Source organism: Scyliorhinus torazame, chromosome 20 (genome assembly GCF_047496885.1).
Source record: "Scyliorhinus torazame isolate Kashiwa2021f chromosome 20, sScyTor2.1, whole genome shotgun sequence".
Taxonomy (NCBI): domain Eukaryota; kingdom Metazoa; phylum Chordata; class Chondrichthyes; order Carcharhiniformes; family Scyliorhinidae; genus Scyliorhinus; species Scyliorhinus torazame.
Genome location: NC_092726.1, coordinates 9,121,750 through 9,148,818, shown reverse-complemented (window position 1 = coordinate 9,148,818; position 27,069 = coordinate 9,121,750). Strand labels below are relative to the sequence as shown.

Below are 27,069 nucleotides of genomic sequence, written 5' to 3'. Positions count from 1 at the left end.
GCAAGCGTAGATTGTTCAGGTGTCTCTACTTTGGCCATGTTCCATGTTCGGAAACAATCCTCTTGTCTAAGTGGCTCTCGTCAAAACCAGCGGTTAGCACTGCTGCCTCACAGCGCCAGGGCCCCGGGTTCAATTCCGACCTCGGGTGACTGCGGAGTTTGCCCTTTCTCCCCCGTGTCTGCGTGGGTTTCCTCCGGGTGCTCCGGTTTCTCCCACAGTCCAAAGATGTGCAGGTTATGCAGACTGGCCATGTTAAATTGACCCTTCGTGTCCAAACAGTTAGGTGGGGCTACGGGGTTAGGGTGCTCTTTCTAAGTGTCGGTGCTGACTCGATGGACTGAATGGCCTCCTGCACTGTAGGGATTCTGAGAGTCATATTCCAGTTCACGGGCCATCAGTCTTTGGCGGGTTCCGATGGAATCTTCTTCCACCAGCCATTCGGGGGAAGGGTTCCAGATCTCAGCAATCCTCAGTGTGTAGAAATTGCTTCTCCACTCCCCTCTTGTTCCTTTGCCTGTTATTTCGAGTCTAATTACTGATGATCTTGCTAGAGGAAACAGTTTTCCCCTCGCTTTGCTCAACCCAGAAAGGTCAGTGATTGTGGGCCTGCTTTTTGAAATTTCACACAGCACCTGGTGCTGAAAGTGAAGTCTTGATTTCCAGTTCCTGATTTTCGGTCGAGTTACCTAATATGAGATACCCGTTTGAAATAGAAATGGCGCTCGGCCGTGGGTTTCAGTAAAACCTGTTTGCGGTAATGCCACTTCGTGACTCCGTCTTTCCCTGACCTCCCCCTGTGTGTTTTCTCCCCAGGTGTTGTTCTTGGCGGCGTTCACAACGCTCAGCCTCAAGTCCTGCAGCAGCCTCCGCAGCAAACCAAATCCCAGCTGCAGCAGCCGCAGCGGGTGCTGCCACAGAAGCAGCCCCAGGCGACGGTGCAACAGAAGCAGCCTCAACCGCAGCCGCCGGCAGCAGTGCAGCCTCCGCCTGCCCCGCCACAAACACCCGTGCAGCCACCGCTCTTTGTGCAGCAACCGCAGCTCCTGCATCAGCAGCAACAGATGATTGCTCAGCAGGTGAATGTTACTGATGTGGTGTCCAGGGCGTAATCGGGAATGTTACTGATTAATGTTACTGAAGGTTACTGATGTGGTGTCCGGACATTAACTGGAAATTAACCTCTTGTTCATGCTGGAACAAGGAATTTTGAACAAAGAACAAAAAAAAGTACAGCACAGGAACAGGCCCTTCGGCCCTCCAAGCCTGCGCCGACCATGCTGCCCGACTAAACTACAATCTTCTCCACTTCTGGGGTCCATATCCCTCTATTTCCATCCTATTCGTGTATTTGTCAAGACGTCCCTTAAATGTCACTATCGTCCCTGCTTCCACCACCTCCTCCGGCAGCGAGTTCCAGGCCCCACTACCCTCTGTGTAAAAAAAACTTGCCTCGTACATCTCCTCTAAACCTTGCCCCTCGCACCTTAAACCTATGTCCCCTAGTAATTGACCCCTCTACCCTGGGGAAAAGCCTCTGACTATCCACTCTGTCTATGCCCCTCATAATTTTGTCGACCTCTATCAGGTCGGCCCTCAACCTCCATCGTTCCAGTGAGAACAAACTGAGTTTATTCAACCGCTCCTCATAGCTAATGCCCTCCATACCAGGCAACATCCTGGTAAATCTCTTCTGCACCCTCTCCAAAGCCTCCACATCCTTCTGGTAGTGTGGCGACCATAATTGAACACTAAGTCCAAGTGTGGCCTAACTAAGGTTCTGTATAGTTGCAACATGACTTGCCAATTCTTATACTCAATGCCCCGGCCAATGAAGGCAAGCATGCCATGTGCCTTCTTGACTACCTTCTCCACCTGTGTTGCCACTTTCAGTGACCTGTGGACCTGTACACCTCGATCTCTCTGACTGTCAATAATCTTGAGGGTTCTACCTACCATTCACTGTATATTCCCCACTTGTATTAGACCTTCCAAAATGCATTACCTCACATTTGTCCGGATTAATCTCCATATGCCATCTCTCCACCCAAGTCTCCAAACAATCTAAATCCTGCTGTATCCTCTGACAGGCCTCATCTCTATCCGCAATTCCACCAACCTTTGTGTCGTCTGCAAACTTACTAATCAGACCAGTTATATTTTCCTCCAAATCATTTATATATTCTACGAACAGCAAAGGTCCCAGCACTGATCCCTGCGGAACACCACTTGTCACAGCCCTCCAATCAGAAAAGTACCCTGCCATTGCTGCTCCCTGCCTTCTATGACCTAGTAAGAAGTCTTACGTCACCTGGTTAAAGTCCAACAGGTTTGTTTCGATGTCACTGGCTTTCGGAGCTCTGCTCCTTCCTCAGGTGAAAGAAGGGGTATGTTCCAGAAACATATATATAGACAGATTCAAAGATGCCAAACAATGCTTGGAATTCGAGCATTAGCAGGTGATTAAATCTTTACAGATCCAGAGATGGGGTAACCCCAGGTTAAAGAGGTGTGAATTGTCTCAAGCCAGGACAGTTGGTAGGATTTAGCAGGCCAGATGGTGGGGGATGAATGTAATGCGACATGAATCCCAGGTCCCGGTTGAGGCCGCACTCGTGTGCGGAACTTGGCTAGAAGTTTCTGCTCGGCGATTCTGCGTTGCCGCGCGTCCTGAAGGCCGCCTTGGAGAACGCTTACCCGGAGATCAGAGGCTGAATGCCCTTGACTGCTGAAGTGTTCCCCGACTGGAAGGGAACATTCCTGCCTGATGATTGTCACGCGATGTCCGTTAATTAGTTGTCGCAGCGTCTGCATGGTCTCGCCAATGTACCACGCTTCGGGTCATCCTTTCCTGCAGCGTATGAGGCAGACGACGTTGGCCGAGTCGCACGAGTATGTACCGCGTACCTGGTGGGAGGTGTTCTCACGTGTAATGGTGGTATCCATGTCGATGATCTGGCACGTCTTGCAGAGATTGCCATGGCAGGGTTGTGTGGTGTCGTGGTCACTGTTCTGAAGGCTGGGTAGTTTGCTGCAAACAATGGTTTGAGGTTGCGCGGTTGTTTGAAGGCAAGTAGTGGGGGTGTGGGGATGACCTTGGCAAGATGTTCATCTTCATCGATGACGTGTTGAAGGCTGTGAAGAAGATGTCGTAGTTTCTCCACTCCGGGAAAGTACTGGACGATGAAGGGTGCTCTGTCGGTTGTGTCCTATGTTTGTCTTCTGAGGAGGTCGGTGCGGTTTTTTGCTGTGGCGCGTTGGAACTGTCGATCGATGAGTCGAGCGCCTAGCCAGTGACCTAGCCATTCTATGACCTAGCCAGTTCTGTATCCATCTTGCCAGCTCACCTCTGATCCCGTGTGACTTCACCTTTTGTACCAATCTGCCATGAGAGACCTTGTCAAAGGCCTTACTGAAGTCCCTATAGACAACATCCACTGCCCTCCCTGCATCAATCACCTTTGTGACCTCCTCGAAAAACTCTTATCAAGTTAGTGAGACACAACCTCCCCTTCACAAGACTGAGTAGGTTGGGCTTGCACTCCCCGGAGGTTTAAGAGAATGAGTGGTGATCTGGGGGCTGTGATCAGCTGTCGCGTGCATTCGAGGAGAGTTCCCTTGGGCATTGAGGGCTACGGGGAGGGAGAATGGGGTTGAAGGTCAGCCATGAACTAGTTAAAAGGCTGCACCAGGTGAGGAGGGCTCAAGTGACTCCCCATTTTTCGCACTCCACATCTGATCGTACGGTTTTGCATTTCAAAGAGTGTCCTTGCCGATTCTGTGAAGTGTTTGACTGTCCACACACTGACCACAAACTGTAAAGCAATGGGCCAGGTTTTCTTGAGTTTAGTACAGCAAGAGGTGAGTTTTCTCGTTTTTCGACCAATCTGGGTAAAATAATAAAGTACGCTCCCAAGTTTCACCTGCATGAGGAGAGGCTGTGGCGTTGTGGTATTTTCACCGGACTGAATCCCGAGACCAGGACGTTGCTTCTGGGGGGCCCGGGTTCAAACCCCACCACGGCAGATGTTGAAATTTGAGTTCAATTTTTAAAAAAAAATCTAACGATGATCATGGAATTAGTGTGGACTGTCGTAAAAACCCACATGGTTGGTTAATGTCCTTCAGGGAAGGAAATCTGTCACCCGTACCTCTGGTCTGGCTGACATGTGACTCCATTGTGGTTGACTCTGAAGTGCCCCCTGAAATGGCCTAGCAAACTACTCAGTTCAAGGGCAATTAGGGATGGGCCAACGATGACCACATCCCGTGAACGAATTTAAAATAAACTGAGGGTCCCAGTACGCACAAGTACCGATTACAGAGTGAGGGAGGATAGTTTGATTAAAATAAAGTCCAAACGATATGTACAGTCTGCTCCGTAACCCTGCTGGGCAGACGCTGAATCGGTGGTCCTGAATGGATGTCTTGAGTTCAGGTTGAATCCATAGAATACCTACAGCGTAGAACGAGGCCTTTTGGCCCATCGGGTCTGCACTGACCCTCTGAAAGAGCCACCCTACCTAGGCCCACTGCCCTGAAACCCAACCTATCCAGCACATCTTTGGACTGTGGGAGGAAACCCTCGCAGACACGAGGAGAAGCTGCAAACTCCACACAGCCACGAAAGCCAGAGTCGAACCCGGGTCCCTGGCGCTGTGAGGCAGAAGAGCCAGTGTTGGTCTCAGTTGGTCGTTCCCATGGAGGTGGTGGTGTTGAGCAGAATTTCGGGTTTTATAAGGTCTCTGTTGGAGGTAGGTGTGCTGCTGGTCTCGATCAGCAAACAGGGTTCGAAGCTTGCTTGGAAAGGGGGAGACGTGGAGAGAAAGATCAAGTCTCAACAGCTTCTACTGCTTGTCCGCAGTTCATCCGCATCAAATGTCTGTGAAATGTGTCTTTTTTAACACCCGCAAAGGCTCTGCTTGTCATGTGACTTGCGCTCTCCATCCTGAGGGGGTGGTGGGGAAGGAAATCCAACAAAAGCTGTTCATGTATTCCGAAAGGTAGCATGATGTCTCCAAAGATAGCTTAACATTGTCTCCTGGCTCATGTTATTCGATTCAATTCCCCCGTCTCCAACAGTTGTACCTTAGTTACTTGCCCTCGTGCCCTGCTAATGGCACAGGAAACAGGGTCTTTTCACATTCCTCGGGAGATGATTTTCTGGTTTATTTTCTCTGCAGACCCGACGTCTCCATCCCAGTGAATTGGCATGTGGAGTGCATTGTGATACAAATTGGGGGCAGCTAGTTTGTGGCTGTGATTCCCTGTCATCCTGTTTGGCATGTTGTTTTAACAAGTCTGCTTTTAAAAGTTCGAGTCCCCAAGTTTCCAGCCAGTGAATTAAAAATCACCATTTGAAATAACCCACATCTTCATTAAGTGGCACCAAAACCTGTCCAGGAGCAGCGTCCCAGACTGGTGAGAAAGAAACTAGATATTTTTTTCCAAGCAGTCATGGCTGCTTTTTGATTTATTCTGGCTCATTTGCCGGGCACGCTGCACAAAATGATCAGACCGATGTAATCCTTGTGGTTTCTCCACTGAGTTCCTGGGTTCAGTCCTGCTAAATCTGCTCATGCACATCTTCCTGGTAGGAGGGAACTGCCTTGCCTTGTCAGCACTGTGAGTTCAATAAACTCTACTGCTGTGCAGATGTATGTGGGCTGCGTCCGTCGGCTGAGACCAAAGGAACGATAGAAACCTACAGCACAGGAGGGGAGGACATTTGGCACACCATGCCTATGCTGGCTCTTTGAGGCAGTGACGCTGCTAAATTCCACATCTGCAATTCTGTACATCCTTTTGAAGACCATGTGTGGAATCCACTTCCACCACTTTTATCAGGTGGAGCATTCGAGACCCCAAAAAAACCATATCCCGTCGTTTAGCTCCCGAACCCCTCATTTCCTGGGCAGAACAGTCTGAACTTTACCGACCTCCCCATGAATGGGTTTCTCCGGGTGCTCCGGTTTCCTCCCACAAGTCCCGAAAGACCTGCTGTTAGGTAATTTGGACATTCTGAATTCTCCCTCTGTGTACCCGAACAGACGCCGGAATGTGGCGACTAGGGGCTTTTCACAGTAACTTCATTGAAGCCTACTTGTGACAATAAGCGATTTTCATTTTTCATTATTATTAACTAACGTTCCCTCCACCCTTCAATGCCCTTTTCTGGCTTTTACATCTGCCCAAAAGTCTGGTGCCTAGAATTGTCTACAACATTCCAACTGAAGCCTCGCCACTGATTTCTGAAGTTTGAGCGTGATATCTGCTTTTATATTCTGTTCCTCTGTTTATAGATTCAAGTCATCCGTATGTTTTTATAAACCCCTTGTCCTGCCACCTTTTAAGGATTTGTGGCTATGGACACCAAGGTCTCTCCGCTCATTTACAATTTTCAAAACAGTGCAGTTTCTGCCATACTGTCCGGTATACTGCCCACTCAAAGTGTATCACTTTTACACTTGTCCACACTGACATGCCTCTGCCTGTTACCCTATCCCATCTGACTGGCCTGAATATCTGACTGGCATTCTCCAGGATCCTTCTCAAATTGTTGCTGGGAGTGTTATCAGGTGAATTCTCCAACTTATATTAACAGTGTTGTCCTCAAGTCAAACTTTCACCAGTCAAATGGTTCATGTGTGTTTTGAGACTGTAAAGACTCAGGCGAGGGACTAGTCTGAATCGTTGACCGTGGAAAAGCTCTGATTTATTCTCCTTGCTATTTACGCCTCCTGCTCCCCGAAGGGCCTCCCGCGCCTGGCCCAGTCCTGGGATTAAGCGGGTGCGGGGCCCTCCTGTAGGATTTTAACAGAGACTTTATTGGTTGAAGCTGAGATTTTAGTTGAAGCTGTTGATGGTGCTCATGGAGAGTTGTGGCAGAGAAAGTGAGCAAAGAAAGCCTGTGCAGCAGGGTAAAACGTTCATGTAGGCTTAAAATCATCTGAGATTTCCAAACTATATTTAACATCAATCTTTAGCCTTTTCAGTGTAATTCTGTCCTGCACCCATTGAGTTGTCCCCGCTGTACTGGCATTCAATCAGTGTTCCTAGTTACCATTAGCTAGTCATAGTCTCATGGCTGTTGATGGGGGCTGGATATGTGCAAACTGGATGACACATTTCCTGCACTGCAATAGTGACCAGATATCAAAGGCATTTTCTTGGCTGTGAAGCGTTTTGGGCCGGATTGTGGTTGTGAAGGATGCGGGCGAAATGCAAGTCTTGATGACACACTGCATTCCAAATATGTTACCACATGGTCTGTGATTCCAGTCAGTTTGAACTTGATCTACTTGCTGCAGAGGTGTGCTTCTCTGTTTACAGCCTCAGTTTTTCGGTGACGTTATGTGATATGATGTGACGCAGACCCTGTGTGCGTACTGGTCAGTCATGCTTCTGGAAACCCATGGTGAAAATCCAGTCTCGCCAAATCCGTTCCGCCTTTTTAATTTCTGACCATTTCACGTTACCGTTCTTTTCAGATATTTTATTTTGTCAATATTTTTGGGTCTTTCTTTTTTTCTCATTTGCATGTGCCTGCGCTGGTACCGCATCATGCAGCAAGCCATGCAATGCGCTTCGATGACGTAGAATTACTACCTCCAGCAGCAGCAGCTTGCCACAGCTGTGCAGCAGATGCAGTACGTAAGCCAGCCTGCCGCTACCCAGCCACCGCTGACCTCCGCACCCACCCAGCACACACCATTGCCCCCACAGCAGCAACACGCTGCAGCACCCACAAGCAGCCCCTCAGCAACAGGAAATGGTAAGAGTTCAGAAATGAAGCGTTTTAACTTTGAGAGAACATGTGCTCTTTATACTTACATAGAGGATCTTTGTTCTCAAAAAGGAAAGGTATCGAGTGAGGGACAACTGTACCTGCTAAACCTGCTTCAACTCCAAATCATGTGCCACTGTGCCGGTTTGAAATTCTGAATTTGTACATCTTTATCTCGAGAGATTCTCAACCAAAACTTAGTTTGTCCTTACTTCCGTCTTTACAATTTCCTGAAATGTATTGCTCTCACCCCTGGGCAGCACGGTGGTGCAGTGGTTAGCACTGCTGCCTCACAGCACCAAGGACTCGGGTTCGATCCCGGCCCCGGGTCACTGTCCGTGTGGAGTTTGCACATTATCCCCGTGTCTGTGTGGGTCTCACCCCCACAACCGAAACGTTGTGTAGGGTAGGTGGATTGGCCACGCTAGTTTGCCCCTTTAATTGGAAGAAATGAATCGGGTCCTGTAAATTTATATTAAAAACAACCTAGGACTCTCACCCCGTCCCAGTTTCCAATTTCAGAACACCATTACATCCCACAGAATATTTAATGATATCCAGCCATATCTAACCCTATAAATCTCCAACCTTGCTCACAACCAAATGGATATCCAGAAAACCTTTGAAGGGACATCTGCGGCTATGGGGGAGGAAAAGTTACGACCTTTTATCACGGGTGAGGTTTGTTTAAACTTGCGTCCCTTCCTGTCTAATTCAGGCCGTCTGATTACACCTGCAGAGTCCGTACTCCTCAGCAATGTGAGGAACTGCAGAACAAGTCCAATCTGGCCAAGTACTCATCAGCCTCCTCTCGATCACAAGCAAAGCGATGGAAAGTATCATCGACAGTGCTGCCGAGCAGCACTTAGACAGCAATGACTTGCTGTGAAATACTCAGTTTGGGTTCCACCAGGTCCACCCCGCTTCTAACCTCACCACAGCCTTGAACCAAATTTGGTGAACTCACCGGGGGAGATGAGAGTAACTGCCCTTGACATCGAGGCAGCATTTGGACCAAAGTAGTGTCAAAAAGCCATGGCAAAACTGAAGCCAATGGAAGCTCTCCACTGGTTGGAGTCACACTTGGCACAAAGAAAGTTGATTGTGGTGGATGGAGGTCAGTCATCTCAGTCCCAGGGCATGCCTGCAGGAGTTGCTCAGGCTGGTATCCTAACCCAACCATCTTCAGCTGCTTCATCAATGACCTACCTTCCATGATGAGGTTGATGTGGGGGCGTTCAGTAATAATTGTTCCATTTGCAACTCCTCCGATCCTGAAACAACCCCTGTCCACCTGCAGCAAAACCTGCACAGCATTCAGGCACTCATGTTACTTGCCAGAAAATGACCATGTCCAACAAGAGAGAATCTAACCACCTCCTGGTGACATTCAATGGCATTACCATTGCTGAATGGCCAAACATCAACATGCCATTTAAATACAGTGGCTACCAGAGCTGTTTCACAGGCTGGGAAGTCTGCAGCAAGTAGCTCAGCTCCTGACTCCCTGAAGCATGTTGATTTATCTCCAAGTCAGGAATGTGACTGAACACTCGACACTTGCCTGGGTGACTGCAGCTCCAGAAGCACTCCAGGAGCTCAACACCACCCAGGACAAAGCAGGCACTTGATTGGTATCCCATCCACTCTCTCCACCATCAATGTGCAGTGACAGCTGTGCACACCATCCATCAGGTGCATTCCAGAAATCCATCAAAACTCCCTTCGGTGGCGCCTTCCAAACCTGTGACTTTGGCCACCTGGAAGAACAAGGGCAGCAGACACAATGGAACACCACCACCTGCCGGTTCCTCTCCCAGGCACACACCAGCCTGACTTGGAAACATATCGTCATTGAGTCAAATTCCTGGAACTCCCTCCCTGACTGCACGGTGGGTGTACCTACACTGCATGGACTTCAGCAGTTCAAGAAGGCAGCTCACCTCCACCTTCTCCAGGATGATTGAGAATCTTGCCAGCCTTACCAGCAGCAGGCACGGGCCATGAATGAATGGAAAAGCTCACTGCTGGAAAGGGCGGGGAGGGAGAGGCCCTCCTAACATTTCAGAAGTATTTAGGCGTGCGCTTGCGATGACAAGGCTGTGGAGCCAGTGCTAGTAAATAGGATTAGAATGGTTAGCCCGTTGTTTTGAACCGGCACAGACGCGGTGGGCCCAAGGGCCTTTTCTGTGCCGGAGACCTCTGTGACTATCACTCCAAAGAAACAAGCTGCAAGAGGAAATAGATTTTCAAGTGGGATCTTTTGGTGAAATGTTAAGTAAAGTCTTAAATGGGAGATTGCTCATCGTAAAGCTCGCTCCTTTTGTATTCAATTCTCTTCCCCATAAAGGATAGCATTCTTTAGCTTTCCTAATTATTTGTTGTGCCTGCAACCAACCTTTTGTGATACGTGTAGTGGGGCACCCAGATCCCTCTGTATCTCAGAGCAAAGTGGAGAAGTTCCCATTTTCCCACATCACATTGCACCTGCCACATTTGTGCCCACCCACCTGGCCTATCCAAATCCCCTTGTGTCCTCTTGGCACCTTTCTTTCCTGCCTGTTTTCGTGTTACCAGCAAATTCCACGTTGACGCAGATTGTAAATAGTTGAGGCACAACACAGACCCTTGTGGGTTCCAGACTGTTATTTTTTTCATTCGGAAATAAAGTTGGCTGAGCGGAGACTGAGATTGAAGTTCATTTTTGGGTGCCTGTGTTGGGAGTTGAATATTTGCAAGTTATAAGCAGCGGTAACTTTAGAAAAGTAAGTGGTGATACCCATGAAAACATGTGAGATAACACAAACATTTAGAAATATTGTGGTGCCCAAATTTGATCCTATAAGTTTTGACCTCCTGGACGTTGGTGGCAGAATGTGCTGAATTCTCTTTTTACTGATGTATTGCAGAGCCAGATTCAACAACAACAACAACAACAACAGCCGCAAGTAGCACCGAACCAGTCTCCGAAAATGGTGCCGGTGTCACTGACCCCTCCGTCGTCTCCCAGGACTCAGCGTTCCGGCCACCGGAGGATCCTGAGTGACGTCACGTACAGCGCAGTCTTTGGCGTCCCAGTCAGTAAATCGACCCAGCTCCTGGCAGCAGCAGCCGCTGAGGCTGGTTTGAACAAATCCAAGTAGGTTCACTTCTATTTGCTCGAGAGGGGTCAACGTTCGAATGCCCGGCCTCAATGACTTCCTGCCTCACTGATAATTCATTTTCACAGTGCAGGAACAGGGCGGACCGTTGGCCATTCGAGTCCAACTCTGCCCTCATTCTCCGTCTGACATGTGTAAGTCAACGGCTAGTGTTTAATATTAGAAAACATCATTGACCTTTTTAAACCCGCTTTCCCTCAATGCTAAATGCTGAGGCCCATGCTGACCCAGCCGAGGGCAGTAAATTGAGTGGCGGTCAGAAAGCCGCCCTGGGACTGCCTGGTCTTCCGCACGCTGAGTGGGGGCAGAACATTTGCCCGTCAAAGCCATGGGCTTCCTCTTGACGGAATTTCTGAATATGCTGGAGGAGCTTTTACTCTCCACCAACCAATTTAAGACATTTAACATCGACCCACTGAACGGGGTCACTTGGCCCATCACATTCACACTGGATATTTAACATGTGATCCTGTTCCACTCAGGTCTGCTACCACCACCCCCTCGGGGTCGCCACGGACCTCCCAGCAGAACGTCTACAATCCTCCCGATGTGTCGACGTGGAACCCCTTCGCCGACGACAATTTCTCCAAGCTCACTGCCGAAGAGCTGCTCAACAAGGACTTCGAGAAGCTCAAAGACGGTAAGCTCGACCTCGAGCAGCTGTTGCGACGCGGCGAGCATGAAGGTGAACGCAAGCGGACGGTTTTGAGAGGAGGAACAGACGGAAGGAGCTGAAACGTTCTCCACTCGAGAGGCCTGGGGAAGGCTGAGTTATAGTAGAAACAATCAGCCTTTGAATGCGCGCACTTTGTCTATTTAAACAGGCACAAACCTGTTCCAAATACAACAAACTAGTTGGCATCTTTTCACAAAGCGGACAAAGAAATTTCACGTGACCCAGTTCAGCACTAGGAGGTCCTTATTTTAATGCAGCAGGCAAGAGTGTATCTTAGTCTATCGGAGCAGTATCCATCGGAGAAAAAATGAGAGTGATTATAGCACAGTCTGCAGCCTGACATTTGGACAAAACAATGATTTATGTTGCACTGGCATTTATCTGCATGCAAATATGCTGCAGTTTGCATCCGGTTCTATAATGTCGGTGGGGGCGGGGGGGGGGGGGGGGGGGTTGTACAGCAAACCCGGTCTGGACAGCAGTCCCAATTTGAAGTGGTGGAAACACAAGTAGCACGAGAACACCAAATATTGGGATGCACCTGGCATTGGACTTTGCTCGCACTGTCGATGGGCCGTTGACATTTGTTCAGCCAGTGTTGCTGCTGCTGCTGTTCCAGACATGCAGCAGCAATGGAAATGGGCAAGAGGTTCTTACATTTCTGCTGTTGCCTTGCTAATTAAATCAGACCGCTGCAGTCATTTGAAGCTCTGGTAACTGAGCAACTGGTCCGTTCTGTTAATTCGAGCCCTGCAGCACAGCAGAATTGAGCTTAATGAAAATGAAATGAAATGAAAATCGCTCATTGTCACAAGTAGGCTTCCAATGAAGTGAAATGAAAAGCCCCTCGTTGCCACATTCCGGCGTGTTCGGGGAGGCTGGTACGGGAATTGAACCGTGCTGCTGGCCTGCCTCGGTCTGCTTTCAGAGCCAGCGATTTAGCCCTGTGCTAAACCAGCCCCTGTGCTAAACCAGCCCCTGTGTGAAGAAAAGCAAAATGGTGAGTGGTCTGGCATGCTGACTGCTGGGGATTCTGATGCAGTTTGTCACGAGAGCGTGTGCGGTTCACCTTTCACACCGTGTGGCGGCAGCTATCAGAGATGGGCTTGGCAAATTTGTTAATTTGGTCAGAAAGTGTTCACCGCAAATGTCTGACCGTCGCTGCGAGGAAAGTGTTTTAAAAAAAATATTTTTATTCAAAGCGTTTAAATTTTTATACAAAACAAAGAAACATACCCATCTTTATATAACTATCAATAACTGCCACCCCACTCCCCTAAACACTCGACACGGACCGCTTTATGGCTAACCAATAAAACAGTAATGGCTATCACACAAAACGGTAACAAAACCCAACCGCCCGCCCCTACCCGCTAACATTCACAGATCCTGTAAGCAGGAGATGAACAAAATCCACCTCGAGAGGAAGTCCCCCTCTCACCCGCGAATGGAGAACATTATGGGCGGCACGTAGCACAGTGGGTAGCACTGTTGCTTCACAGCGCCAAGGTCCCGGGTTCCTCTCCTGGCTTGTGTGGAGTCTGCACGTTCTCCCCGCGTCTGCGTGAGTTTCCTCCGGGTGCTCCGGTTTCCTCCCACAAGTCCCGAAAGACGTGCTTGTCAGGTGATTTGGACATTCTGAATTCTCCTTCTGTGTAACCGAGTAGGCACCGGAATGCGGCAACTAGGGGCTTTTCAAAGTAACTTCATTGCAGTGTTAATGTAAGCCTACTTGTGACACTAATAAAGATTATTATTATCAGATTATCTTCTCCAGGTGCAGGAATTCCGCCAAGTAACTCACCCACATCGCCGCTTTGGGCGGCTCCAGAGCTTTCGTTATCTGGGAATCCATTTTTCTCCCTAAATTTCTCGTCATTTTTCTCCCTAAATCCGCTTTTGCCTCTGTCCCGTTCTGCCCTGCAAGATGTTCTTCGAATCCGGTGCTGGTGTCCACCCTGAGGATCTGGAAGCAGTTCTACCAGTTTCTTTAGGTATTTCCACATTCGCGCTATTCTGCGGAAGGCCATGCCTTCATTTCCAGTGGCACCACCGTCCTCCCTGTTGAACAGGATTTTATCTTTGGCCGGCTCTGGTGGGGGAAGGATTTTGGGCATTCATGGCCAGACTTTGTCAGCGCAATTGGCTCCATTGAGTGAGGTGAGGGAGAATTGGGTCCTATTCTCGATGAGGAGATGTGGAGTGAGGCTCTTTGCAGGGGAGGATGAGTGTTTTTTTGGGGGGAGGAGTGGACAACAGGCGTGAGCGGTGTTCTCGGAGGCCGGCTAACCGCACCCGTATGTTCTGCTCTTGTCCCAAGTTGTTGAGATTCTGGGTCTCCTTCAACACCGCGTCAGACATTCTTAAATGTCGAACTGGAACCTTATCGGTTGTTGGCCATTTTCAGGGTATAGGATTCGCCAATGCTGAAGGCGGAAGTTCTCGCCTTCGCCTCGTTAATAGCTCGGAGGTGAGTTCTGTTTGGTGGAGGTCACCTAACTCCGCTCAGTACCTCGCCTTCGTTGGGTGACCTCTTGGAGTTTCTGTATTTGGAAACAGTCAAGTGCACCATGAGGTGGTTGGGAGAGGGGTTCTACCTAAGATGGCAGCCATTCATTTCCTTTTTTAAAGTCTTCATTAATGTCAGCTCTGGTTTATTAGTTTATTTTGTTGTGGGGAGTGGAGAGTTAGGATTGGATGTGCCCTTGTTTCTTGCTTGTGCTCTTTTTATAATGATACCTGAAGTATTTTGATTCTTGTTCAAATGGGAAAAAAATCATCAGAAAGGTTTTAAAAGAAATATTGTTTGTAACTTGATGTAATGGCATCAGAGGGGGGGGCACGGTAGCACAGTGGTTCGCACTGTTGCTTCACATCTCCAGGGTCCCAGGTTCGATTCCCGGCTTGGGTGACTTGAGTTTGCTCTCTCTCCCTGTGTCCGTGTGGGTTCCCTCCGGGTGCTCCGGTTTCTTCCCACAGTCCAAAGATGGATTGGCAGCGCTAAATTACCCTTGGTGTCCAAAAACTTCAGGTGGGGTTCCTGGGTTACAGGGACAGGGTGGAGGTGTGGCTTATTTAGGGTGCTCTTTCCAAGTGCCAGTGCAGACTCGATGGGCTGAATGCCCTCCTTCTGTAAATTCTACGATTTCTATGACCGAGCAATTGTAGACCAAACCATCCCTCGAACCTTTTCACATCAGAATTGATCCTCAATCGAATCATTTCCCTCTGTAAAAATCCATCTCTCAGTGAACTGTGCATCTACCTCTCTCACAAGTAGAGAATTGGAAAGATTCACAGTTTTTTGAGTGTGGAAGTGTCTTCTCAGTCCAATCCTACCTTGATGGATCCATGTTTTGGAGGCTGCAACACCATGCTCTGGACTCCAGCTGGATGAAACGGTCACTCAACAGCATCGTCATAAGATTTGTGCTACATTTTCATCCTGATGTTCCATAACCTCAGGATATCCTGAGACACCGTGGGGTGAATCTTGAAATGTAGTCACTGCTGTATTCTGAGAAAGATCTCAAAACTGCATGCAGCAAGCTGCCACTCACAGTCACAAGATGTCCAACACATTCTCAGAATGGAGGAGATACTGTTGGAGTAAAGTTACAAAGTTAAGGGGAAGTTTATTCCTTAAGGCAGCCCCCTTTTAAACATTCAAAATCAGCATTTGAAACCTGTATCAATGATGGCTTAAATTATGGTACGCGAGTCCTCTGTTGACGAGCAAGTCTTTGATCATTTTGGTGACATTATGTTGCCTCTGACAGAAAAACATTCACGAATGATTGGAAAAGCTTAACGTTGTTTCTGAATTTTGCAGGCAAGGTTGAGAAGACCAATCTATCATCTGAGAGTCTAATACCAGGACTTGCACCAGCTCAGGTGCAGTCGCAAGCTGATGCTTTTGGAGTTGATCCCTTTGCCAGCGGCACAGGTTAGTGCACAAAACCAATCCCGTTGATTCCTTTCAGGACTGTAGCTTTCGAAATCCAGACATGTGCTGCCCTTCACAATACATGTCCGAAGGTGGGAGAAAGGTGTATGTCTGGGGAGGAAATGTGTTTTTTTGTTTTGTTGACCTGACCCAAGAGAAGTGGCAAAGAACGTGAAACGCAGAGTCGCTGAGCAGTGCAGAACTTGGGTATTGCTGAATAATGAGACATGCTGTCCAAGTTTTGTGTCCTACACTCACCCCAGGACATGTTACAAGAATCGTCAAATTTTAAAGAGGACAACAATGTATACTGCTACATAATCGTCTGCCAGGACCTGTACTCTGAAGGTGGCAAACTGAACATGTCTAGTCATTGTGCCTTCTTTAAATTAAGCAAAAGCAGGGGAACAATTGCAGCTTGGTGCATTCTCCTTGGCAACCAGCCAGCACCCCTTGTGCAGTGTAAATTGCTGTTCACTTTGAAATTTGGTATTCTTGCATTTGTCCTGATGAGTACAAAACGGAAAGCTTCGACGGGATGTAATTTCTTTTCAGCAATGAAGTTGAGAGCGAGTCGGGCTGTTTTCAGTTGGAGTCACGGGAGAAATGTAGCTTAGGCAAAAACAGTTACTTGTTTTTAAAAAAACCATAGACATAATTTCTCAAGTGAAAAGGCTTTGTGCAACAGAATGCGGAAGTTCGGAGGTCATTTGTGCCCCCCCCCCACCATTATTTTTATTTTTTTTAAAATAATTTTTATTGAGGTTTTCACAAAATATCAACAACAGAATGAAAAAGGAACCCAAGAGAATTAAATACAGAACAAATCAAAACAACCCCCTCCCCCTATACATAAATAATAAATTAATACCCCGAATTAACACAAAGCAAACATAGCAAATATATACACCCCCTCAGATCCCCCAGGATAAATAAACAAAAAGGAAATAGACCCCCCCCCTCCTCCCCCAGGTTGCTGCTGCTGACCAATGTCTACCGTTCTGCCAGGAAGTCCAAGAACGGTTGCCACCGCCTAAAGAACCCTTGTACCGATCCCCTTAAGGCGAATTTCACCCTCTCCAATTTAATAAACCCCGCCATATCGTTGATCCAGGATTCCACGCTTGGGGGCCTCGCATCCCTCCACTGAAGAAGAATCCTCCGCCGGGCTACCAGGACGCAAAGGCCAGAATGCCGGCCTCTTTCGCCTCCTGCACTCCCGGTCCCCTGCAACCCCAAATATTGCGAGCCCCCAGCCCGGTTTGACCCTGGATCCTACCACCCTCGACACCGTCCTCGCAACGCCCTTCCAAAATTCCTCCAGCGCTGGGCATGCCCAGAACATATGCCCCCAAAAAACGGCTCATCCTTGTTGTTGTTCCGGTCATGTGTGCCCTGTGCAGCACCTTAAACTGTATGAGGCTGAGCCTCGCGCACAAAGAGGAAGAGTTCACACTCCCAAGGGCATCTGCCCACGTCCCCTCTTCGATCTCCTCTCCCAACTCCTCCTCCCACTTACCTTTCATCTCCACCACCGTCCCCCCCACCATTATTGAGTGTCAGTGGCTGTTGCGAGGCTGAGGACCTGTGCCGTGCTTTTAGGAGTTTAAGGAAATAATAATAATCGCTTATTGTCACAAGTAGGCTTCAATGAAGTTACTGTGAAAAGTCCATAGTCGCCACATTCCGGCGCCTGCTCGGGGAGGCTGGTATGGGAATTGAACCCACGCTGCTGGCTTTATTCTGCATTACAAGCCAGCTGTTTAGCCCACTGTGCTAGAAAACTCCAGGGTGAGAGCCTATCAAACCCCTCCTAGGTCAATTGCACAAGGTACTGGCTTCCAGTTAGGATCATGTTCTTTGCTGAGTCTCTTCTCGCAGGGCTCTGTGCTGTCACGTCAACGGCAAGTTGCCAGGGCAAAGTATTCCTTTTCCCAGCAGCCTCGGCAATCGTTGAGCGGTACCTTTTTGAAACTGGGAGCCCGAGCCATCTCGTGGCAAAAAATGTCTTTACTTCTTTTGACCGAAGTTTGATCGGGAAATAGCGAAGTCATGAAGAGAGAGATCCCTCGTATTACCCAGAGCGCCAGATGATTTTCCTGCCTTTCCTGCAAGTCCGAGGTCTTCTGGCGGAACTCAGTGGGAACAATTTCCTCTTGTGCAATGTGAAAATTGTGCTGGCTGATCGTAACTCAAACTTCAACCTGCTGATTGTTTCTGGGGTGGCGGGGCTGAAACAGTTCCAACCACAGGTTTGTGTGAATGCCAGCCAGGGCTAAACGGTCTTATTTCTGTGCTACGAATACAATGTGGGGACTATGTGATGGGATGGGTGGATATGAAGTAAGGTGGTGACATGCTTTCTGTTTCCTTTCACCGCCGCTTGCTCCTCTGTGTTGCCTTCTGCTTCTCCCTTGCCTACTCTTGTCGCCTCGGTTGGCTCGGCAGAAATGTCTACGGAACTGTTTGCTCCGGATGCTGCCATCCCGACAATCAGCGTACCTGATCCTTTCGCTCCTCTTCCGACATCAGAGCAACCAGGTAACGAGCGCAGTCTGTGCCTTTCGGTCCCTTCACCGCCCGGGGCAAGTCAATTGGGAGCCCCCCTTGGGGGACTTGATCAGATCTCCCCTTTGCCAGGTTGTCACATCCGAGCAAGTCTGTTATTTTGAAACATATTTAGCAGCTAAGCTTCGTCCAAGTTGGTGCCGAACCCCTCGTGACCTTGTTCCAACTGCAGCATATGTCACTTTTATCTTTTGTAGAGGTGAGAATGCTTGGCAGGAATATGTCAGAGACCCCCTAACCTCCCAATGTCTGCATGCTCTCCCTTGTTCCACCTCACCTGTGAAAGGTATTCCCCCAACTTGAAACATGTGTATAATATATATATCTTTTTTTCATATGTTTTCTATATATATTTATGTAATATCTATAGATATAACGGTTGAGGTGAGGAGGAAGCATTTTGATACGTCACCTTAGCGGAATCGGGAATGATTAAATGCTTTGATGTGCTGTGTGTCTGAAAACATTCCTGGAGAGGTTTATGATGACGCACTGTGGCTCATAGCTGGGGAAATTACCTTAGTCCCCTGCAGTAATTTTTCACATTTTCATCCTCCACAAGCCCTTTTTTTTAAAAACAGCTTGAGCTACCTCGGTGGGCGTTTCAAGTGTTTGTGTGTCTTCTTTAATCCGGTCTGTTTTATTGGAGGCAGTGTGATTATACCTGCTGTTACGAGCACGCTCCACAGTGCTAAAAGCAGCTGCTGCAGGCCCACGCCTCACATCAAACAAAATGTGCTTCAGAAGTTGCTGCTGTCTCGGAACAGCGTGTCGTACAAGATTGCAGCATTTGGAGCATCGCAGAAAGCTGAGCTTTTGTTGTTGTGCCCACACTTCCAGGCAATAATGGTGTAAATTTTCACTGTTCTTTCTATGGCGTCAGTAACCCTTTTTCCTCACAATGCCTCAAGTGTTGGCCTCCACCTTTCCTCCCGAAGGCTCACTTTGGGAGCGGCAGTGGGAAAATGCTCTGGCCACAAGAGTTGTAGACCCTCCGTAGTTTTTGCCAAGGGGAGCAAGGAAGGAACTTGGACATCCAAACGTGTTTGAGTGAGGGGACGTGATATTTCGTGCAGACTTTTGCTCGGCAAAAGGCGCTTGTAGTTGAAAGCCCGTGAGTTTGCACTTGAGCCATCTTCACAAGCTGGTACAGTGTACGGACAACCCAGGTAAAATCGGCTTGGAAACTGTAAATTGGAGACCGAAAATTGCAAATTTAAATGCCAAATCTGTAATTATTTCTAAACTTGCGCTGCACAGAGATTCCTAGCCGCCCTCTACTCTGTAACCCAGTTGTGTTTTAGAACTTTGTTGGCCAGAAATTATGCTTTGCTGTTGAGCAAACAGTTCATCATGTTGGAGCCACATCAGCCATGGAAAATCAATTCCCCTGCGGCTTGAACTAATATTGTCTTTAGCATTGTCAGAATGTTAGACATCAGTTGATGTTCGTTGTGACTCTTTTTTGGCAGCTGGTGCTAATTTAAGCTGCTCGCTTGCTTCTGTTTCCCCTCATTACCTGATTAAACAGCAAGAGTCCACTTGTGTTGGTATCCTTTGATTTTGGTTTTAATTCTACTGAGCTAACTTGTTTAAAAGGGCTATTGTATTCTGCTTTTCCATCACAATTGCAAAAAGGAGGTCGAAGCTCCCTCTCTTTCTGCCGTATTCCGTTAAACTGTGAGTTAAAGGCAGCTTTCGTTCCCCTTGATTTGACCGTGTGAAGTTCTGTTCCAGTGATGTGATAAATGGGCACGACGGACAGATTATGCCTGTGCCGTTTGTGCAGAATCCTGCCGTTGCCGATCCCTCTCCGAGTGAAAGCTCGTTGATTTGCCATGACCTCTTGATGAACAGCAATGTGCAAGGAACAGGGATAAATCCATGATCGCAAACTAGCTCATGGCATGGGAATATTAAATCCTGCTTCTGTCACGGCATGAATGGGCAGTGCCTCTCACGGCCCACTGCTCCCCTCCAGAAGCTTAGAGAATGGTGAAGTTGTGTCATGATTGAATCAGGCAAAGTTCAGGATTGCATCGTCAATCTTTATTATTCAGTGACCCCAGTCACTGGATGGGTTCGTTATTTTAGGCTGTACAGTTTAGATCCCGTGACAGAAGGCCCATAACAACCATGTTCAAACACTTGGTTGAATTCATTTGAAGTAATATTGAGTAGGTTAAATCTTTTTCATAAGTATCTTGGACCTTTTTCCTTCCCTGGACCCTAAATAATAAAGATATGGATGGGAGCTCAGTTTCAGAAGTACACGTTCCCATGCACTCAGGAAGGCAGACCAGAGGTCTCGGCTTCAATCCCTAGCTTGTGTACCACTAGTCGGGCGATTTGTGCTGGGAAGTGTGATTGCGGAAGACCAATGCATCAGGAGTTGATGGCACTTACGATTCAAAAGCCCCTATCCAGGGGAAACCCGCAGTCCAGCGTGAGGATTCGACTTGCGTGTGTGGCCGTAACAGCTGAATGGAACTGAAGTAGATTGTCAGACTCCAATGTTCGACAGAGATGATTTTAATGAACTTAAAATGATGAGGAACTCGCTTCCATCTCCATCCCCAGTTTCTCCCATTCTCCCTTGATTTGGAGGTAGCATCATTTCTAGAAGCTGCACCATTGTGTTTCCACTCTCATTGATGTCTCACATATTTAAGAGCCTATTTAGGGCGGCACGGTAGCACAGTGGTTCGAAATGTTGCTTCACGGCGACAGGGACCCAGGTTCGATTCCGGCTTGGGTGACTGTGCGGAGTCTGCACGCTTTCCCCGTGTTTGCGTGGGTTTCTTCCGGGTGCTCCGGCTTCCTCCCACAGTCCAAAGATGTGCGGGTTAGGCCGATTGGTCATGCTGAATTGCCCCCTGTCTGAAAGTTAGGTTGGGTTGAGGGTATGGGGGCGATGTTTGGCCCAGGGGCCAGTGCAGACTCGATGGACCGAGTGGCCTCCTTCTGCACTGTAAATTCTATCTATAAGAGTGTTGATGCTACTGCTCTGCAGGGACTGAAGAAGGTAATTTTCTCTCTCCCACACATTCGGGTTTCAGGATGTTTAACCTCGCCTTTGGGATCGTCTTCAGTGGCTCTCCATGCACAGTGAAAAGCATTGGTTTCACTGTCGCAGATGTCGGATCCTCTTCATGATAATCTCATGATAATCCTGCACTCCCCTTCCCTCCATTGTTTTCGGAAAACTGTGAATGCTGTGAAGAGCAAGGAGTCTGAGTGGATCACAGAATCTTTACAGTGCAGGAGGAGGCCATTTGGCCCATCGCCTCTGTACTGGCTCGCAGAGCATCTACCTCTTCCTGTCCCCCCCCCCCCCCCCTGCTGAATCTCCGTAACCTTGCACGTTCTTTCTTTTCGGACAGCAATCCGGTTCCCTTTTGGAAACCTCGGTTGAACCAACCACCACCACCCTCTCTGGAGGCTGCTTCCAGTCTCCAACTACCCTCGAGGTTTTAGACCAATGATTCAATCTTCCCTCGCATCACTTTTTGTCCTCCCTTTGCCAATTATTTTGAAGCTGAGCCGTGAGGGCGGTTTCTCAGTGGTTATCCTGTCCATCCCCCTCAGGAACGTGACACCTCTACCGTGACTATATAGTGCATTGCCAATTGAAGAACCGGTGTAAAACATCGAGAGATTGTTAGATGAACAGGGCTCCCAATCTCTGCCACAGTTTGAGATTTTCGGATTCAGTGACCAGTTCCGATTGCTCGTGATTTTAGACCTGTGGTCCCGATCTTGCCTCCATGCCCCCAATCAGCCATTGATTTGTACATTTTCCATGCTGCCAATAACTGAGTGTGTTTGCTGCGTCGCTATGTTTCAACTTGTATCTCCTCTTTCAATGTCTTTATCTTCCTCGCCTCTTCATACAGAAAAACTCATTGAAGGTTTGAAGTCTCCCGAGACTTCATTTCTCCTCCCTGACCGTTTACCTCTGGGTGACCCTTTTGGGAGTACTGAGGATAATATCAATGGTAACAAATCTCCAGCTGCAGTTTTTGTTTTTGACGTGCATGATCATGCCGTAGGAATGGGAGTATTTTCAGCCAGTTAAATTTGGACCCCTTCAACTTGAGTGTCAAGAGGGAGTGTGTGTTACCGATGAGTAAGGGTACTAAAATTGAGTGTGCCTGATTTGATTTTCAGCAACATTCTTGACCTGTGCCCAATGATGTGTGCCTTACCGCTGCTGCCACGAAATGGCCAATGCAGCTGCAAAACTGCTGGTGGCTCAGTGGATTTTCCCCAGTCAGTTGTTTCGCTACATTCCTATTTGTTGGGCTGCGGTTGAAAATTCTCTTGGGTCCTATTCTTTACACATCCACTGAATCTGTTTGTGCTCTCATCCCTGCTCCTGTGTGTGTGTGTGTGTGTGTGTGTGTATATTGTGGTTCTCGTGAGCTTCTTGCCCTGGTCCTCCATTTCCATTGTGCAGCTCTTTCCTGTTAAGGGCGCTGATTGTGGTCTGTCAGTCTGTATTTTACCGGATTAATCCGTGTTAAGTGTTTCGAGCAATACCCAGCTGCAGCAGTAGCACGCATGTCGGGACATGGGCACTTGGACATATTTTGAAGCTTGATTAAAAACCGTGACTCTCTCCTCTTTGGTCCTGAACCCTGTGTGTGCTGATGGGTTAAGCTGTTCCTTTTCTCGATACCATTCGCCGACAAGGTGACACAAGTTATGAAACGGAAGTATGAAGGGAAGATAATGGAAGATAAACGTGTTTGAGCCCCAGCCCGTGACTCTCCACGTTATGTGGTTGTCTCATGGCCTTCCATATTCCGATTCGTATGTTTCTTCAGCACTCACTTTAAAAATCCAAAGCGAGGTTGTGGAACATTGCAGAATCTGCAGCCCCAGTTCAAATGTTGAACTATGGGTTTATAAACCAAGTATTCTTTTAATAGAATTTTAGAGAATGTACAATCCTAATGATACCGATCAAGTTCAGTTTTACGTTTTATCAGAGTACTTTTATTTCCAGTGTCAATTGTCCTTGGAGAATTATCCAAAAAAATGTAGTTGCCCTGTCTGCATTTTTATTAATAGCGCAAAGATTTGAGGGCCTGTTGTTGAAAAGTGCAGACGATCTGTAATTAGCCAGCATTGTGCTCTGTGGCAGCTTGGCAATGTTCTTGATGCACCTTCACATGTAATTTTCTGTGTGCTGGCCTTTAATTGTCTGTTTGTGCTCTGGTTGAAAAAGGAAAGGCTGAGATAGCGGTGGGAAATCTCATAGCTGGATTTGAGACCTCAACGCCTCAGCCACTGTCTCCGCTGCAGGTGGAATCTGTAGTTGCTGTGGCTGCAAAAAACGCTTCAGGTTGGTACACAACATTGCAGTTAAATCTCAGCGTCTACTGTCGCCACAGCTTAAAATAATGAATGTTTCACATCCGGTATTTTTCAGTTGTCAAGTCAAGTCAATATTTTAAAAGCAGTAACAGGAGAGTGAAGGGTTACTAGTTATGTCAGTTGGATAATGATGTTACTGATGATGTGTACGTGGTTCAAGGGATTCCAGGGGAGAAAGACACAACATTAAGTCTAGAGAATGATATACTTACCATGCAGCTTTGGATGTAAATAGTAAGTAAAGAATTTCACAAAAATGTAATGCAGTCTCTGTCAAAGTCACTGATAGAGCAGGAGAAACCTCATCCAGCCAGAAGACAGCACAAGAACAAGTGAAATGAGCCAAACCGATAACTGGCAAGGAATAACCTTGTACGACCTTCCCTTTTGTCCCTTGTGTTACGTTGCAATGATTGAGTCAGTCCACCAAAGAACGTCCAGCTCGTGACTAGTTAAGATTTATTAAATTACAATAACATGGGTAGAAAACTATACTAATACTACTAACGAACTGTAAACTGTTAACTAGAATAAGAGAGCTGACACTAAACTCGGCTATCCACGATGGCCCCTCACTCAGACTCCCCGAGATCGCAGTGTCACGTGGTGTAGTTGTACTGCCACCTGCTGGTTGGCGGTCTAAGATATATTAACATGCAGAATTGCTTATGCATATCATTACATCTTCCTCTTCTAACTTGCGCCCTCTTGCCTGCATTTTTGTTGTTGCCTGCTGTTCCTACGATGGGAATTAGGAGGCAAGGAGGCAGGAGCCAAGAACGGATTTGTGATTCCCCCACCCTTGCAAAAACAAAAGGAAACGTGCGGAAACCCCTGTAGTACTGGAGGCCGCAGTTTTAATGTGCAAATGCGCGGAAACCCCAGACCTACAGGGAGTTACATGCGTAGTACATAACGCAACAAAATCCCAAACACAGGCCCAAGGCACAACCGCAATTCTGAAGAGAGGAGCAGCAACTGTAAGCAAATGTTCAGACGATGGTCCCGCCCGTACTCCATGCTCTCATGCTGAGTGAAGTAAGGGGAAGACATGGTGTGGGAAATACATTTGATCCTCGCCGACACTCATCAGTCAGGTTCAGGGGTGCATTTGCACATTAGAACTGCAGCCTCCGTGCTACAGGAATGGGAATGGAGCACCTGAAGTGTGATCCAAGTGAAGGCGAAAGGAGACATTGAAACTGGGGCAGAGAGGTGGCAGGTTGGTGGGATTTGGGAAGGCCAGAGGCCCGAGAGATAACCTTGATTAAACAGCCCTGGTTAGGATTTGGACTGCACTGCCCGAGAGGGTCATGGGTACAGGTTCAATAGCAGCACTCTGAGGGAATTTAGATAAATGCTTGCAAAAGAAAACATTGCAGGGATATGGGGAAAGAGTTGGGGGGACTAGGACGAGCGGGATTCTCTTCGAAAGAGCTTGTGTAGACTCCAGCGTGTCATATGACCTCTTCCTGTGCTGTACCTGGTTGGTGGAAACTAACGCCAGAGGAGCCAAGTTGGCATGTGGGGACATGCAGCTGGAGAAGACTGCTTTGATTAGGTAGGACAGGCTTCAAAGGTTTTGTGAGTGCCACGAAGAATCCAGCAGGAGGGAGGGAGTAAATAGACAAGTTGTAGTAGTAGGGGATTCTATTATCAGGGGGATAGATAGTATCCTTTGTGAGCAGGATAAAGAGTCCCGCATGGTATGTTGCCTGCCCGGTGCTAGGGTGCGGGACATCTCTGACCGGCTTGAAAGGATACTGGAGAGGGAGGGGGAGGATCCAGTTGTTGTGGTCCATGTCGGTACCAACAACATAGGCAAGTCTAGGGAAGAGGACCTGTTTAGAGATTATAAAGAGCTAGGATTCAAATTTAAAAAACAGGTCCTCAAGGGTCATAATCTCCGGATTACTGCCCGAGCCACGTGCAAATTGGCATAGGGAGGCAAGAATAAGGGAAGTTAACACGTGGCTGAAAGAGTGGTGTGGGAAAGAGGGGTTCCTTTTCATGGGACACTGGCGTCAGCTTTGGGACAGGGGGGACCTATACCGTTGGGATGGTCTCCACCTGAACCGAGCTGGGACCGGTGTTCTGGCGAAAAGAGTAAATAGGGTGGTCAATAGGACTTTAAACTAGAGATTGGGGGGGAAGGGAAAGTCAGGGAACCAAGAGGTGAAGTAATCAGTGGGAAGCGTAGCTGCTTTGGAATACAAAAAAGCACGAAAAGACAGAACTCAGGAGAGGTTACGATAGTCCCCATCCCACAAAATATGACACAGTGTATGGAAAGGCTCAGTAAACCAAGGTCCACCACACTAAGAAAACAAAAAGGGATGGTCAATAGAGAATTAAAGGTGCTATATTTAAATGCGCGCAGTGTACGGAACAAGGTAGATGAGCTTGTGGCCCAGATTGTGACTGCCAGGTCTGATGTGGTAGGCATCACAGAGACGTGGTTGCAGGGGGTTCAGGACTGGCATTTAAACATCCAGGGATTCACAACCTATCGAAAAGACAGAGGTGGGCAGAGGGGGCGAGGTTGCCTTGTTAATTAGGAATGAAATTAAATCAATAGCACTAAACGACATAGGGTCAGATGATGTGGAGTCTGTGTGGGTAGAGTTGAGGAACCACAAAGGCAAAAAACCCATAATGGGAGTTATGTACAGGCCTCCTAACAGTGGTCAGGACCAGGGGCACAAAATGCACCACGAAATAGAAAGTGCATGTCAGAAAGGCAAGGTCACAGTGATCATGGGGGACTTCAATATGCAGGTGGACTGGGTAAATAATGCTGCCAGTGGACCCAAGGAAAGGGAATTCATTGAATGTTTACAGGAGGGCTTTTTGGAACAGCTTGTGATGGAGCCCACGAGGGGACAGGCCATTCTGGACTTAGTGTTATGTAATGAGCCAGACTTGATTAAAGATCTTAAAGTAAGGGAACACTTTGGAGGCAGTGATCATAATATGGTAGAATTCAATCTCTAATTTGAAAGAAAGTAGGTAGAATCAGATGTAAAAGTGTTACAGTTAAATAAAGGTAACTACAGGGGCATGAGGGAGGAACTGACGAAAATCGACTGGGAGCAGAGCCTAGTGGGAAAGACAGTAGAACAGCAATGGCAGGAGTTTCTGGGAGTAATTGAGGGCACAGTACAGAGGTTCATCCCAAAGAAAAGAAAGGTTATCAGAGGGGGGATTAGGCAGCCATGGCTGACAAAGGAAGTTAGGGAATGCATCAAAGCAAAAGAGAAAGCCTAGAATGTGGCAAAGGGTAGTGGGAAGTCAGAAGATTGGGAAGGCTACAAAAACAAACAGAGGATAACAAAGAGAGAAATAAGGAAAGATAGGATCAATTATGAAGGTAGGCTAGCCAGTAACATTAGGAATGATAGTAAAAGTTTATTTAAATACATTAAAAGCAAACAGGAGGCAAAAGTAGACATTGGGCCGCTCCAAAATGACGCTGGTAATTTTGTGATGGGAGACAACGAAATAGCTGAGGAACTAAATAAGTACTTTGTGTCAGTCTTCACAGTAGAAGACA

General features: G+C 47.7%; 1 protein-coding gene across 8 annotated transcripts in view; it reads left to right on the top strand.

Annotated features, from left to right (window-relative positions):
• Window positions 1–27,069, top strand: part of LOC140396856 (AP2-associated protein kinase 1-like) — a 108,772-nt gene that overhangs the window by 47,376 nt on the left and 34,327 nt on the right. For 3 of the 8 annotated variants that reach the window (XM_072485636.1, XM_072485639.1, XM_072485641.1), the window contains exons 11-14: window positions 814–1,076; window positions 10,693–10,922; window positions 11,427–11,584; window positions 15,453–15,566. In XM_072485636.1, the coding sequence (XP_072341737.1) occupies window positions 814–1,076; window positions 10,693–10,922; window positions 11,427–11,584; window positions 15,453–15,566 (765 nt within the window). Of the gene's footprint in view, window positions 1–813; window positions 1,077–10,692; window positions 10,923–11,426; window positions 11,585–15,452; window positions 15,567–18,014; window positions 18,108–22,030; window positions 22,133–23,367; window positions 23,485–27,069 lie in introns of all 8 variants that reach the window. The other 5 variants (XM_072485633.1, XM_072485640.1, XM_072485634.1 and 2 more) reach the window with 4 other exon arrangements.